This window comes from Microcaecilia unicolor, chromosome 11, assembly GCF_901765095.1.
Source record: "Microcaecilia unicolor chromosome 11, aMicUni1.1, whole genome shotgun sequence".
NCBI classification, from domain to species: domain Eukaryota; kingdom Metazoa; phylum Chordata; class Amphibia; order Gymnophiona; family Siphonopidae; genus Microcaecilia; species Microcaecilia unicolor.
This window is the reverse complement of record NC_044041.1, coordinates 194,958,354-194,973,480: the sequence shown is the minus strand read 5'-3', so window position 1 is coordinate 194,973,480 and position 15,127 is coordinate 194,958,354. Positions and strand designations below refer to the sequence as shown.

Sequence of the window (15,127 nt, the reverse complement as noted above, 5' to 3'; positions counted from 1 at the left end):
ATTGAGCCTGCAAATAGGTGGGAAAATGTGGGATACAAATGCAACAAATAAATAAATAAAATACATAAATAAATATAAAATATAGGACAGAAACCAGCAATCGTTCAACACAATCGTCCTGAAAGAATTAAGAAGAGCCTGCCTGTGCTCCACTCTGAGCATTAAATGTTGGTAAAAACAGATTTTAAATGCTGTTTTAAATTATATTTAATTAACAGTTATGTTTAAAGAGGTGCAAAATACTCATTTTGCCAGCAGTGCACCAAACCCTGTAGGGGAGAGATTTCTGTTACTTTTCCTAGCTTGTTTTTATGATGCTGGTTAATCATTTCTTCTACGTAGTTCATGGCATTGCTCATACTCCCACTGCTTCCACCAGCAGCACAAGGGTTAAAGGTTGTGTACACCTGGGACTGTCACATCCCTGCATCTGCCCCAAGACCCAGTCATGCTGTTGTCATGGAAGCCAGGTCAATGTCCCATCACTAGGTGATAGCATACAAGAAACCTGACAGGAATAGTCTGTTCTGCCAGACCATGACTAAATCCACTCAGAAACAGGCCAACTGGTCATGCTGAAAATCTCTAGTACCATTTTCTGTTTCCTTCTTTAGCTCAGAACCTGGTCCTCTCGTGTATCAGAGGTTTTCTTGTACATTACGGCAACCATGGTTCAGTCCCGCAAAATGAAGTCATTTAACCAACCGTTCCACCTACAACAGCTCCTCCTAGTCATGCACGACCCAGTGGGAGATCTACCCCAGGAATCAGGGTGTTCATTCTCGGCTCTTTCCAAGTGGTACGTGTTGCACATTTGATACAGTGATCACCCCTTGGTATTACATCAAGGCGAACGTTATAGCATTATAGGGTTGGGGGCACTGTTTATTTTCAAATCTTCTGTCTGAAGGGACTGAGGGCTTGGGGCACCATAGAAGTGATGTACTCAACTATGGGGTGGAGTAGGGTCTAGAGAGAAGATGCCTCCTGCTCCTGCATTGACCCCTGCCAGCCAAAGAATGGTGCTAAGGGCAGCCATGTAGAAGACTTTGCTCCAACCCTTGAAGTCAATGGCCATGTAGCCTGGTTCACTATGGAACTTCATAACTCTGATTAGCTTAGGCATGATCACAGCTCCTTCCCCACTCCCGGGGGCAGTGAACGCTGTCTTCACAGCAGTCCCAACCCAAATCATCCCAGAGAAAGGAAGTTCCTATTCTGCAATTAAACCTGGAACCCTCCATGTGGTGATGTGCAACAGTTACTATAATCTAAGCCACTGGAATTACTCCAGGAAAGGATTTTATGTCGTCAGGGTATGCATTCAGGGGTTGGGGTGGGGGATTAAGGGACCAGAAGAAAGGCAACATAAGAAAAATAAAGGAGAGCGAGCTATCTGAGACTCTCTGACTTTATAAAAGCCCCCCTTCCCCGAAACTATGGCCTTAATCCTATAACATCAGGGAAGAACACCTTTGCTGCATTCAGAGTAGAGAATGACACGGGGACAAAGCTTGTCCCCGTCCCCACCCCATCCCTGTGGGTTCTGTCTCCGTCCCCGCCCTGTCCCCACCCCATCCCTGTGAGTTCTGTTCTTACTTGCAGAAGCCTCGAACACTTATGATTTTATATTTAAATCTTTATTAAAGTATACAAAGGAACAATACGCTATGCAGCTGTTTATAAATCACAAATAGGCAACAATAATAACAACGAGCCAGAACACGGCAGCCAGACTCATATTTGGCAAACCAAAATATGAGAGTACTAAACCCCTACGAGAGAAGTTACACTGGCTCCCACTCAAAGAGCGCATCACGTTCAAAGTATGCACCCTAGTACACAAAATCATCCATGGCGATGCCCCAGCATACATGTCAGACTTGATAGACCTACCATCCAGGAATGCTACAAAATCTTCTCGCACATTCCTCAATCTTCATTTCCCCAACTGCAAAAGGTCTAAAGTACAAACTAGTGCACGCATCAACCTTCTCTTACATGAGCGCGCAGCTCTGGAACGCATTACCACGGAACCTGAAAGCGGTCCATGGACTAACCAACTTTCGGAAGCTGCTAAAGACCCATCTCTTCGACAAGACCTATCACAAAGACCAAGTCATGTGAAACTCACACTTATACCATGAATGTAAATCAAGGCCTCCTGTCTCTTACTTTTATGCTTTCCATTACCATCCAACACAAACCCTGCTGTAACTCCAAATGCCTAACCTCTTCTCATGTCCACTATCCACGATGTATTGTAAGCCACATTGAGCCTGCAAAGAGGTGGGATAATGTGGGATACAAATGCAATAAATAATAATAATAACAACAACCCTTCCCCCTCCCACCCTCTACATTTCGAACCCCAACAACAGCTGACGTTTACTACCCCAAGGAATCCTAATCCGCCCTGTTAAAATGTCCAAGGCAGTGGCGTAGCCAAGGGTGGGCTTGGATGGGCCCAGGCCCACCCACTTTGGGCTCAGGCCCACCCAGTAGCAGCACACCTATGATGTAGCTGGCAGGGATTCTCAAGCCCCTCCAGCCAAAAACTCCCAACAACTGTCCCTCCTGCATACAGTATCTTGTAAATAGCAGATCTTCACCTGCAGCGAGCAGCGGCTGATACATACTATTTGTACCAGTCCCAAAGCCTTCCCTCTGATATATTCCCACCTATGCGGAAACAGGAAGTTGCATCAGAGGGAAGACTGTGGGGCCGGTGCGAATGGTATGTATCAGTCGCTGCTCGCTGCAGGCGCAGATCTGCTGTTTACAAGGTATTCAGGGGAGGGGGATGCTTTTAAATATCATATGGCATGCAGGTGAGAGAGGGAGAGACCAAATCACATGTGGGACAGGGCGGAGTTCTTCTGCCCACCCATTTTGGGCCCAGGCCCATCCAAAATTGGGTGTCTGGCTACGCCCCTGGTCCAAGGGTACAAAATACAGCCTGTTCCGGAAGCCCTAGCTGGGGGGAAATATGAAGCACTATTATAATATTTTAATCTGTGGATTACTAACGTCATCACCAGTCTCAGGATTTAGTCTAGCTCTCCTGTCTTCCACAGTCCTTCCTGCGATAGAAGATGCCTTCTGGTAGCAGGATGTACAGGATCCCCCATGGCCAGCATGTTTGCTTGTTTTTTTCCAAAAACAATCAAAATATCGTCACCTGCATCACTCAAACTTTAATAACAGTTCAGTTGATTAACAGGCTTCAAAGTAGAAAATAACATGGGGACAAAGTTTGTCCCCGTTCCCATGGACTCTGTCCCCGCCCCGTCCCCGCAGGCTCTGTCCCCGTCCCCATCCCCACGGTTAGTGCCCCGTCCCCGTGTCATTCTCTAATTCAGAGTCCTCAATCATTCAGGACACTCCAGCATAAACTCCATGAAATAGGAGCAAAAAAAAAAAAAAGTGAGGACCATAGAATGGGAATCCCCTTAGTGTGCATCTACCCACACTCCCTTTTCTCAATACTGGAGTCTCTCTTTCTGCCCCTCCCCCTCTCTCTCATCCTTTTTCATTCCCCTCCCCCTTCCCCTTTTCTCTCTCGCTACCAGGGATATATGCTGGCAAAAATTCTGTTCCTTACAGGGATTTTCAAAAATGTTCTTGATTCTCGGATGTTTGTTCAGTTTGCTTTGCCCATTTGGTTCAATAAAAAAAACTTTTTTTTTTTTTTTTAAATATGCATTAGGAGTTTTCAGTGCACACAGATTCCCATTAATTCACAAGTTAATGAGCAAACACTAAGACACACTAAAGAACTGAACTTGTGTTAACAAAAATGTACATCCCTACACGCCATACTCCTTAAGCTGACCCAACCCCCCCCCCCCCCACCCCCTCTCTCTGCCCCTGAACTCTATTTGAAAGACGGTTTACTTGCTGAAGTGAAACTCTGTGCTGCCCTTCTCTCCCTCAGTCTGCCTGTCACTTCTTGCTGTAGTTTCAGGGTTTTCTGCTCATGCCGCTCTGCCTCTCCCTCTCTTTATTAGAGTTCCAGGTTCTTAAAGGGAAAACTGCTCTTAACAGTCCAATTCTGCATATTTTTTCATCTCCATCAGCAATGCTCCTGCCTTACCTGGGATTCCAGGATTCTGCTCTGAGGGCCCCTGAGAAGAGTGTGCTGTACTGTGGGATCTCACCTCTGCACTCCTCTCTCATCCAGGGTCTCAGCACCCAGGACTCATTCAGTGTCACAAGGAGCCCTGTGGCTGGGTGCGTCTCAGCTGTCACCTTGGATTGCTCCGCCCATTCAGTGCATAGTTGGGATTCCTTTCTGACTGACAGATGGGGTGGAGGCTGGACTGGTTTCACCTGCCACTGCTCTTCTTCTGCATTATCTTTCCAGTCACCCCTCACCAGAATTCCTAATCCCTCAGTCAGCTGCTGGTTTGACTCAGCACTTATCTGGGATCCTGGGCCCTCCCCAGAGGTTGGATCTTCTGCCTGTTTGTCTCCACCCTCCCGCTCCTCCTTAGTAAGGGTAATCATGATCTTGTATCGGACCTTGGATGGTTTTCTGGAGGCAGAAGCTGGTGGCTTGCTAACAGGAGGTGAAACCCCTGTTTTGGAATGGGATTCATGGCTTAGATCCCTGCTGTCAATCCCTGGCTCTTCTGCTCTGGGAATCCTGTTATAAACCAGGCTGGAATAGGGATTTGTCTCTGAATCCTGCAGCGAGAGCTCATGTGCAGGTCCTGTCCAAGCCTTCTCCCCAAATCCACAAACACTTGATGAATTAAATTGTCTTGTTGAACTGGTAGGTCCAACTTCTGAAGGAAGGCAAGATGTGAAAATATTCTCTGCCCACTGTGGAAGAGCTTCAGAGTCCCCGTTAGGCCGGGGAAGGGATTGATTGGATAGATCTTGTTGGTCTTCTTTCACAGTGGTCTCAACAAGGGTAACAAAGTCAAGTGAGGAGTTGCTATGAGAGTCAAAGTCTACCTTCTGCATGCTGCCTTGCCCGGACACTAGAGAATCAAAGGAGGTAGATATCTCCAGGTGATTGGGGCTCACCAATCTGAAGTCTGACATTTTTGGGGGCATGGGAGATTCTTCTGGGGTCTCCTGCCTTCCGCCGTCATGTTGATCAAGGCTGAAACCAGAATGGTTCTCCAGGTCAAAGCCGCTGCTGAGTGCTGGTCTTTGCAGCCGTCCGACAGGCCATGAGCCATCTGTTGAGCTAGCAGCACCTTTGAGGAGTAGTCTGGAGGCAGAGAGATCCGTGTCACTGTTCTTCCTTCGGCGCCAGGTCAGGCTCCCAAAGCGCCTCAGGAAGGTGTTTTTCTGCAGATCAGACTCAGAGTAGCTAAGAGCGCGATCCTGAAATGAGAAAAATAGAGAAAAAAGTGATCAAAGGAGAACAGAGGAACATGACCTCAAAACCCTTCAGCATAGGTAACGGAATGAGGTAGGCCACAGGGCTGTGGCCCCACCAATATTTTGCCTAGCACCGCATCAGTAACTAGAGAGATCAGGGGGCAGGGCTGGAAATTGCTTTGTTTGGCCCCTCCAATCAAAAAGATGTTCTGCTGCCTCTGTCTTGCAGAATGTAAAGTAGGCGGCCAATCCAGGTCACAAATGCCTGGCAAGATCCCCAAAAGGGTACAAAACATTTTATGCTGCTTATCCCAGAAATAGTGGATTTTCTCCAAGTCCAATTTAATAATGGTCTATGGACTTTTCCGTTAGGAAGCCGTCCAAACTGTCCAATCCACCCAAAGAAGGCTAAAGGGCGAGAGGACTAAAGCTACATAAGTACATAAGTATTGCCATGCTGGGAAAGACCAAAGGTCCATCGAGCCCAGCATCCTGTTTCCAACAGTGGCCAATCCAGGTCACAAATCCCCCCCCCCCCCGGCAAGATCCCTAAAATGTACAAAATATTTTATACCTCTTATCCCAGAAATAGTGGATTTTCCCCAAGTCCAATTTAATAATGGTCTATGGACTTTTCCGTTAGGAAGCCGTCCAAACTGTCCAATCCACCCAAAGAAGGCTAAAGGGCGAGAGGAGTAAAGCTACAGTCAACAGTCGCTATTTCCAGAGTAGGATTTTTTTCTGAGGTTATTACGAAATACCAGTGGTTGGGATCCAGAGTCAGCTGAACCATTAGGCATACCAGGGGGTTGCCTTGGATGGCAGTATCTGGGAGCAACGAAGAGTAGTTGCAGTCGTTAAATGACCTCTATTGCATAGATAGATAGATATGGCCAATTATGTGTTTTTACAGATTTGTACTGGAAGGGATGATGTTGAGATTATCATGGTTATTGAGGTTAATTATCAGGATGTCAGGAGGAGGACTAGGGGCTTGTAAATTAATTTTGGATGGGGGGAACAGCTGAAGATTCATCTAGGACTGGGGTGTCCAACCTCAGCCCTCACCAGGTTGGGTTTTCAGAATTTCCACAATGAATATTCATGAGATCTATTTGCGTACAGTCAAGGCAGTGCATGCAAAGAGATCTCATGCATATTCATTGGGGAAATCCAAAATCCTGAAAAACCTGACTGAGCTGGGGCCCTCGAGGACTGAGGTTGGACACCCCTGATCTAGGGCACATAATATCCTTCACCGGCTCTGTTAGAAACTCCTTTTAATTGATTCTTCTATGTTTATATCCAAGAGCCATTAACAAGTAATCAATGCTAATAGCATTTCCATCAGGGGTATCACTGTGCCTATCCCTCTGCCTCCTATATCCCTAACCAACTCCCCAGTCCCAGCCCCAGCAGCTCACTCCCTTATTTCTATCCTGCACTGTGAAGCCCACTGCCTTATTCCCATCCGCTGTAGTATGAACCCTCAACCGAGTCAACCCAAGCATCTCAGTTCCTCCCCTCCCCCCCCCAATCCAGACCCCACTATCCATGGTCCCTCTCTTCAATCCTGCAGTGTGGAGCACAGGTCTCTCTCATTGTATAGAGTGAACCCTCTCAATCCCCTCCCCCCAGTGAGTCCTACAGCAGTGATACACACCCTGTTCACATGGAAAATGTTGCAATTAAAGAAATGCTGTCTGTAGGGTGTGTATCATGGCAGGGATACATATTGCACTCATTGAAAGTAAAAATGTCATACACGCCCGAGTCCCACCACCACCTCCACCTGCAGCACCAAATCCAAAAGCTGGACAGAAGCCAAGAGAGTTGGGAGAGATTGATCTTTCTCCTCACCTCACTCCATTTGTACTCACTTCTGAAGGCCAAACAAGCAGATAGATGGGGAAAGGGAGGGCAGGTACTGGGGCTGTGACTTGAAGAGGAATAAAACCGCAGTATTTGGAGGTGCGTCTCACGCTAATATCTAGCAATTATCTTCTTATAAGGGATTTGTTTTATTTTGATGGGTGCATTTGGGAGTATTTGTGTTATCTAATTCAACAAGACCCCAATCCTTCTCTCTCCTTCCCTGCCAGCATTTCCCTGAGGTAAATCTTCATTGTAAACAGTCTCCACCCAGCCAAGCTTCTACAACCTGAAATGCTCTGCCAGAATTGCAAGGATAAATCATGTGGTCTGCTCTGCACAAACTCTACATCTGCACAGGGCACAGACTCAACTGAGAAGTACTGAATAAAAAAGTCTCCTGCTTCCAGTGCATGCTGTACAAATGACACAGCACATACAGCTACACATGACCCACGGCATGCAGACTCCCTCCCTCTGCGCAAAGCACACACAGTACAAAACCCACTTGAACTCTGCTTGCTGCACACAACACATTACACGCAGGAAAAATACTTATCTGTCTGTACTGCTTGCAGCACAGATCATTACCTACTACCATATCTCACCCCATACACTAAATATTGCACAAAACCCACCACACACACTGCACGAGGCAGAGATCGCACTGCACAGCTTGCATGCCACACACTTCTTACAGTATACACTGCATGCAACAGAGATCCCACGGTGCACCCTGCATACTATAAAAATCTTACTGTGTACACTGCATGCAGCACAGATCCCGCTGTTAAGCACTACCTACTACCATCTCTCACTGCATATTCTAAATTCAGCACCTAACCCACTGGACACGCTGAATGAGGCTGAAATCCCACTGCACATCCTGCATACTGCACAAATCTTACTGCATACACTGCATACTGCAGAGATCTTACTGCACATCCTGCATGTTGCACAAATCTTACTGCATACACTGCACACTACAGAGATTCCACTGCACATTCTGCATGCTGCACAAATCTTACTATGTACACTGCATGCAACATAGATCCCATTGCACATCCTGCATGCTGCACAAATCTTACTGCATATGCTGCATGCAACAGAGATCCAGAGATCCCATTGCACATCCTGCATGTTGCACAAATCTTACTACATACACTGCATACTACAGAGATTCCACTGCACATTCTGCATGCTGCACAAATCTTACTATGTACGTTGCATGCAACATAGATCCCATTGCACATCCTGCAGCTGCACAAATCTTACTGCATACACTGCATACTACAGAGATCCTACTGCACATCCTGCATGTTGCACAAATCTTACTGCATACACTGCATACTACAGAGATCCCACTGCACATCCTGCATGCTACACAAATCTTACTGTGTACACTGCATGCAACATAGATCCCATTGCACATCCTGCATGCTAAACAAATCTTACTGTGTACACTGCATGCAACATAGATCCCATTGCACATCCTGCATGCTGCACAAATCTTACTGCATACACTGCATACTACAGAGATCCTACTGCACATCCTGCATGCTGCACAAATCTTACTGCATACACTGCATGCAGCAGAGATCCCACTGCACATCCTGCATACTACACAAATCTTACTGTATACACTGTATGTAGCAGAGATCCCACTGTAAACACTACCTACTATCATCTCTCACTGCGTATTCTAAATATTGCACATAACCTACTGGACATGCTGCATGAGGCAGAGATCTCACTGCACATCCTGCACACTGCACAAATCTTACTGTGTACACTGCATGCAACAGGCTTCACAAATCTTACTGCGTATGCTGCATGCCACAGAGATTCCACTGCACATCTTGCATGCTGCACAAATCTTACTGTGTACACTGCATGCAACAGATATCCAACTGCACATCCTGCATGCTATACAAATCTTACCGTATACACTGCATGCAGCACAGATCACTCACTACCTACTACCATGTCTCACTGCATATACTAAATACTGTACATAATCCACTGGATACACTGTATGAGGCAGAGATCCCACTGCATGGTCTGCATGCCACACACATCTTACTGCATACACTGCATGCATGCAACAGAGATCCCACTGCACATCCTGCATGTTATACATGGTGAAAGCACAGACCAAGAAACAGGGAAGCCCAGTTCAAATCCCAGTGCTGCTCTGTGTGACCTTGGACAGGTCACTAAACCCTCCATTGCCTCAGGTGCAAAATTAGATTGTAAGCCCTCCAGGGACCAAGAAATATCTAGGGTGCCTGAATGTAAATGATGTTAGAGGCAGACCTAGACATTGTTGGTATCACAGAGACATGGTTCAATGATTCCCATGAATGGGATGCAAACATACCAGGCTACAATCTATTTAGGAAGAATAGAGATGGTCGTAAAGGTGGAGGAGTAGCTCTGTATGTGAGAAAGGATAGTGCAGCGACTGAAATGCCAGGGGCCTGGAGAAAGGAAGAAGCGATATGGATCACCTTGAAAAGAGATGATGGAACCCCTGTCCACATGGGTGTTGTCTACAGACCGCCAACACAATCGGAGGCACTAATAAAGATCTGCTTACAGATATCCATAAGTTGGGAAAGAAAAGAGAGGTGCTGTTGCTGGGAGATTTCAACCTGCCGGATGTGGATTGGAAAGTTCCATCTGCAGAATCGGAAAGAAGTAGAGAGATATGGATGCCTTTCAAAGTGCTGCTCTGCTCAGATAAACGGTGACAGAACCCACGAGGGAGGGAGCGATGCTAGATTTGGTGCTCACAAATGGGTAAAGTGTGTCTAATGTCCGAGTGGGTGCCCTCCTGGGCAGCAGTGATCATCAAACAGTTTGATATAGCAGTTAAAGTGGAGGGCAGCCACTCAAAATCAAAGCCCTGGATTTCAAACATGCTGACTTTAGTAAAATGGGGGAATTCTGGAAGAAAGAGCTGATGGGCTGGGAGGACATATGATAAGCGGAAAGGCAGTGGTCCAGGCTGAAAGGAGCTATAAATACGTCTACGAACCTTTATGTAAAGAGAATAAATAAAAAACAAGAGAAAAAGGAAACCAACATGGTTCTCCAAGCAAGTGGCTGAGAAAATAAAGGCTAAAGAGTTGGCGTTCATGAAATACAGGAAAACTCAAGAAGAGGAACCCAGAGAAGAATACCGGATGAAGTCGAGAGAAGCCAAAAGAGATATACGTCTGGCGAAACTGCAAGTGGAAGAACAAATGGCTAGAAATGTAAGGAGGGGGCGACAAGAATTTTTTCAGGTATATTAGTGAAACGAGAAAGACTAAAATGGAATTGTGAGACTGACAAATGCTGTGGACCGCTTTGTGGATAATGATGAGGAAAAATCAAACGCGCTAAACAAATACTTCTCTGTTCACGGAAGAGAATCCTGGAGAAGGACCACGATTTACCGGCAAAGGTATATATGAGAATGGAGCGGATATAGCACCGTTCACGGAAGAAAGTGTTTATGAACAACTTGAAAATTTAAAGATGGACAAAGCCATGGGACCGGACGGGATCCATCCCAGGATATTGAGGGAGCTCAGAGAGGTTCTGGCGGGTCCTCTAAAAGATTTGTTTAATAAATCCTTGGAGATGGGGAAGGTTCCGTGGGATTGGAGAAGAGAGGATGTGGTCCCTCTTCACAAAAGTAGTGACAGAGAAGAAGCTGGAAACTACAGGCCGGTAAGCCTCATTCGGTTATTGTCAAAGTAATGGAAGCGATGCTGAAGGAAAGGACAGTGAATTTCCTGGAATCCAATAGGTTACAAGATCCAAGATAGCATGGTTTTACCAAAAGTAAATCGTGCCAAACAAATCTGATAGAATTGTTTTACTGAGTGACCAGAGAATTGGATCAAGGACGTGTGCTAGATGTAATCTACTTAGATTCAGCAAAGCCTTTGACACAGTTCCTCATAGGAGGCTCTTGAATAAACTTGACAGGCTGAAGTTAGGACCTGAAGTGGTGAACTCGATTAGGAACTGGTTGACAGACCGACGCTAGAGGGTGGTGGTTAATGGAATTCACTCGGAGGAGGGAAAGGTTGAGTAGTGGAGTGCCTCAAGGATTGGTGTTGGTGCCGATTCCGTTCAATATATTTGTGAGTGACATTGCCGAAGGGTTAGAAGGGAAAGTTTGCCTTTTTGCGGATGATACCAAGATTTGTAACAGAGTGGACACCCCGGAGGGAGTGGAAAACATGAAAAGGGATCTGCAAAAGTTAGAAGAATGGTCTAATGTTTGGCAATTAAAATTCAATGCAAAGTGATGTACTTAGGAAGTAGAAATCCAAGGGAGACGGATGTGTTAGGTGGTGAGAGGCTGATATGCACAGACAGGAAGAGGGATCTTGGGGTGATAGTATCTGAGGATCTTGCTCAAAGCCCTTGCTCAAAGCCCATCTCTTCAATGTCGCCTTTGGCACCTAACCACTATTCAAGAAATCTAGACTGCCCAACTTGTCATTTCGTCCTTTAGATTGTAAGCTCCTTTGAGCAGGGACTGTCCTTTTTTGTTAAACTGTACAGCGCTGCGTAACCCTAGTAGCGCTATAGAAATGTCAAGTAGTAGTAGTATCTGAAGGTGACAAAACAGTGTGACAAGGTGGTGGCCTTAGCCAGATGGATGCTAGGCTGTATAGAAAGAGGTGTGACCAGTAGAAGAAAGAAGGTGTTGATGCCCCTGTACAAGTCGTTGGTGAGGCCCCACCTGGAGTATTGTGTTCAGTTTTGGAGACCATGTTCAAGAAAATAATATCACGTTCATTATTGATTTAATCTAAAATTGAGAATGAATATGACTGTTCGGTAGACTGGATGGACCATTCAGGTCTTTATCTGCCATCACTTTCTATGTTACTATGTTGTGATACTACTGAAAAAGGTGAGAGCTAAAGCCAAAAATCCCTTCCTCCCCCCACCCCCCTCTCCCACACACTTTAGATACTTCATCCATTGGTTGCCACTGCTGGACTTTTGGTTTCACCCACTTTGGCAGTTCTTATGTAAGGGGGGGAAAAAAGCTGGATTATTTGAAAAAGAGAAGATTTCTGTCTGATTTCTTCAAACCTGACCAGGACTGAGATCCGCCCGAGTAATAAAAACAGGAATTCGGAAGATCGATATTCAGCTGGCAGCTGTTAGCATCATGCCCAAAAATTCAATGCCGGGCCACGTCCAGCCTCCAGCATTGACTTTTTGGGTTTACGGACCTGGTTAAGTGCGATATTTGACACGTATCTAGCTATGGGGCACTGCATACAGATAAGACTGACTTTTATGTGGTCCTGTTTCTGCGGTGACCTTGACCGATCAAGTGCCGAGTATTGGCATTTAACCAGCCAAGCGCTGACTCCACTCCCAGAACACTCCCAAAATACCGAGTTTTGTGGTAGACGCTAACCGATCATTTTTGTTTTATCGTTTATTAAAATTTTTGCTGTACCGCTTTCGTTGCAAGCAAATTAAAGCGGTTTACAGATAAAATAACAAGAAAAACAAGAAATCGGAAAAGAACGCCAATGTAAGATAGGAAAGACCTAGTTGCCTTTCAGGCTTATTTTTGAAAGTAATCGCCGGCGATCTCGCAAAAGCGGCGAAATCGGTATAATCGAAAGCTGCTTTTTTGACACCATTGACGCTTTCCCATCGCCGAGCCGGCGAAAGTTCAAGGGGGCGTGTCGGTAGCGTAGCAAAGGCGGGACATGGGCGGGGCTACCAGACAGCCGGCTTTCGCGGATAATGGAAAAAAAAAGCGGCGTTAATAAGTATTTCACCGGGTTTACTTGGTCCTTTTATTTTCACGACCAAGCCTCAAAAAGGTGCCCCAATTCACCAGATGACCACCGGAGGGAATGGGGGATGACCTCCCCATACTCCCCCAGTGGTCACAAACCCCCTCCCACACTAAAAAAATAAAAATCTTTTTTTGCCAGCCTCAAATGTCATACCCAGCTCCCTGACAGCAGTATGCAAGTCCCTGGAACAGTTTTTAATGGGTGCAGTGCACTTCAGGCAGGCAGACCCAGGTCCATTCCCACCCCCTACCTGTTACACTTGTGGTGCTAAGTGTTGAGCCCTCCAAACTCCCCCAAAACCCACTGTACCTATATGTAGGTGCCCCCATTCACCCATAAGGGCTATGGTAATGGTGTAGAGTTGTGGGGAGTGGGTTTGGAGGGGATTTGGGGGGCTCAGTACCCAAGGTAAGGGAGCTATGCACCTGGGAGCTATTTGTGTATTTTAAAAAATTTTTTAGAAGTGCCCCCTAGGCTGCCCGATTGGTGTCCTGGCATGTGAGGGGGACCAGTGCACTACAAATGCTGGCTCCTCCCATGACCAAACGCCTTAGATTTCGCCGGGTTTGAGATGGCCGGCATTTTTTTCCATTATCGCTGAAAAACAAAACCGGCGATCTCAAACCCGGCGAACTCTGGCATTTGGCCGGGCCAAACCGTATTATCGAAAGAAAAGATGGCCGGCCCTCTTTTTCGATAATACGGATCCGGCCAGCTGTTGTGTCGCCGCCAAAATAGATCGCCGGCGATCTATTTTGCCGGCGCCGTTCGATTATGCCCCTCTTTGCCATTCAACAAGATTCAATCACACAAGGTAAAAAGTTACATATAGAGCAAATGAACATAATCCATACATAAAATTCAAACCCACATATTCCCCTCTAACATCCTCCTGACTCCTGCCACAGAATCCACCCAGCATTAAGCGGAATTAACTGGTTAAGGACCGCTGAAAATGACCGGTTAGCCAGGAGCTGGCGATTTAACTGGCAAGGAGCTGTTTCTGCCTGGTTAGATCGCTTTCACCCAAACAGAATCCCAAATACACTCACAATCACCTCAGACAGACAGCAGTGCGCTGACCTGTTTGCTATTATCCAAATGCCTCCCACGGCATACACTGGGATGTTCTGGGTTGAGGAAATGCGCTTTGTTATTTGAATATTTTTACTTCTGTAATTGTCTATTGCTCATGTTTGATTTATTCTTATTGTGCACTGCCTTGAGTGAATTCCTTCAAAAAGGCGGTGAATAAATCTTAATAAATATTTGTTTTAATATTAAGGATGTTTTTCTTGGGATGCACTTAGATCAGCTTTTAGCTGGGTCGGGTGGAATATCAAAGTGTATAAATAAATAGACAACACATCCCAGTGCTCCACTGTTATTTATTTTGGATTTGGATCTATGGATTTGGGGAGCAGGAAAACTGCCCCACTTCCAGGTCAGACAAACTGGGAGGCGTCTCCTTCCCCAGGAATTACTATGTCCTTAATCAGAGTTGCCTTATGAAAGGCAGCCTGTGTTGTGTAGGAGCCAGGGCAGGAGGAGGGATTTGACTTTAACTCATGACTTTCTCAGTACTGGCTCAAGGTGACTTACATTCAGGTACTGTAAGTATTTTCCTGCTCCTGGAAGACTTTCAATCTAAAGGGGGCAATTCTGTAATCGGGCTTCTCAAGGCAGGTGCACCAATGCCAAGCATTGAGTGCCAATTCTGTGCGCTAAAATATTACTATAGAATATTAATGTAAGTCAGCATCGATGCACCTAAAGTTAGGGGTAGTTATGTCAGGTCAAAGGCAGGGCATCAATGTTCTCTCCTAAGTGTTCCATGATATGCACATAGCTTATAGAGTCCTATACGCTAAATACGTATTGTATGTTCTATAAATTCCACATGCAAGGTGTACATATGCCCCCGTCCCTCCCATGTGTACGTCCATTTCTAGTTATGCATTTAGGATTAGATTCTAAATATCTTGCCTAAAAAAATCAGTGCCGAAATAAAATACACCTAGGCGTATTCTATAAAGTACGACTAAATTTAGGAGTACTTTATAGAATAAGCCTACATTTCCCTA

At 45.8% G+C, this 15,127-nt stretch overlaps 1 protein-coding gene across 1 annotated transcript in view; it reads right to left on the bottom strand.

The window, feature by feature from the left end:
- LOC115481181 overlaps positions 1–15,127 on the bottom strand; it is a 57,671-nt gene that overhangs the window by 18,814 nt on the left and 23,730 nt on the right. Inside the window, exon 3 of the mRNA XM_030220248.1 lies at positions 4,161–5,340. Coding sequence (XP_030076108.1) covers positions 4,161–5,340 — 1,180 coding nt within the window. The remainder of the gene's footprint in view (positions 1–4,160; positions 5,341–15,127) is intronic.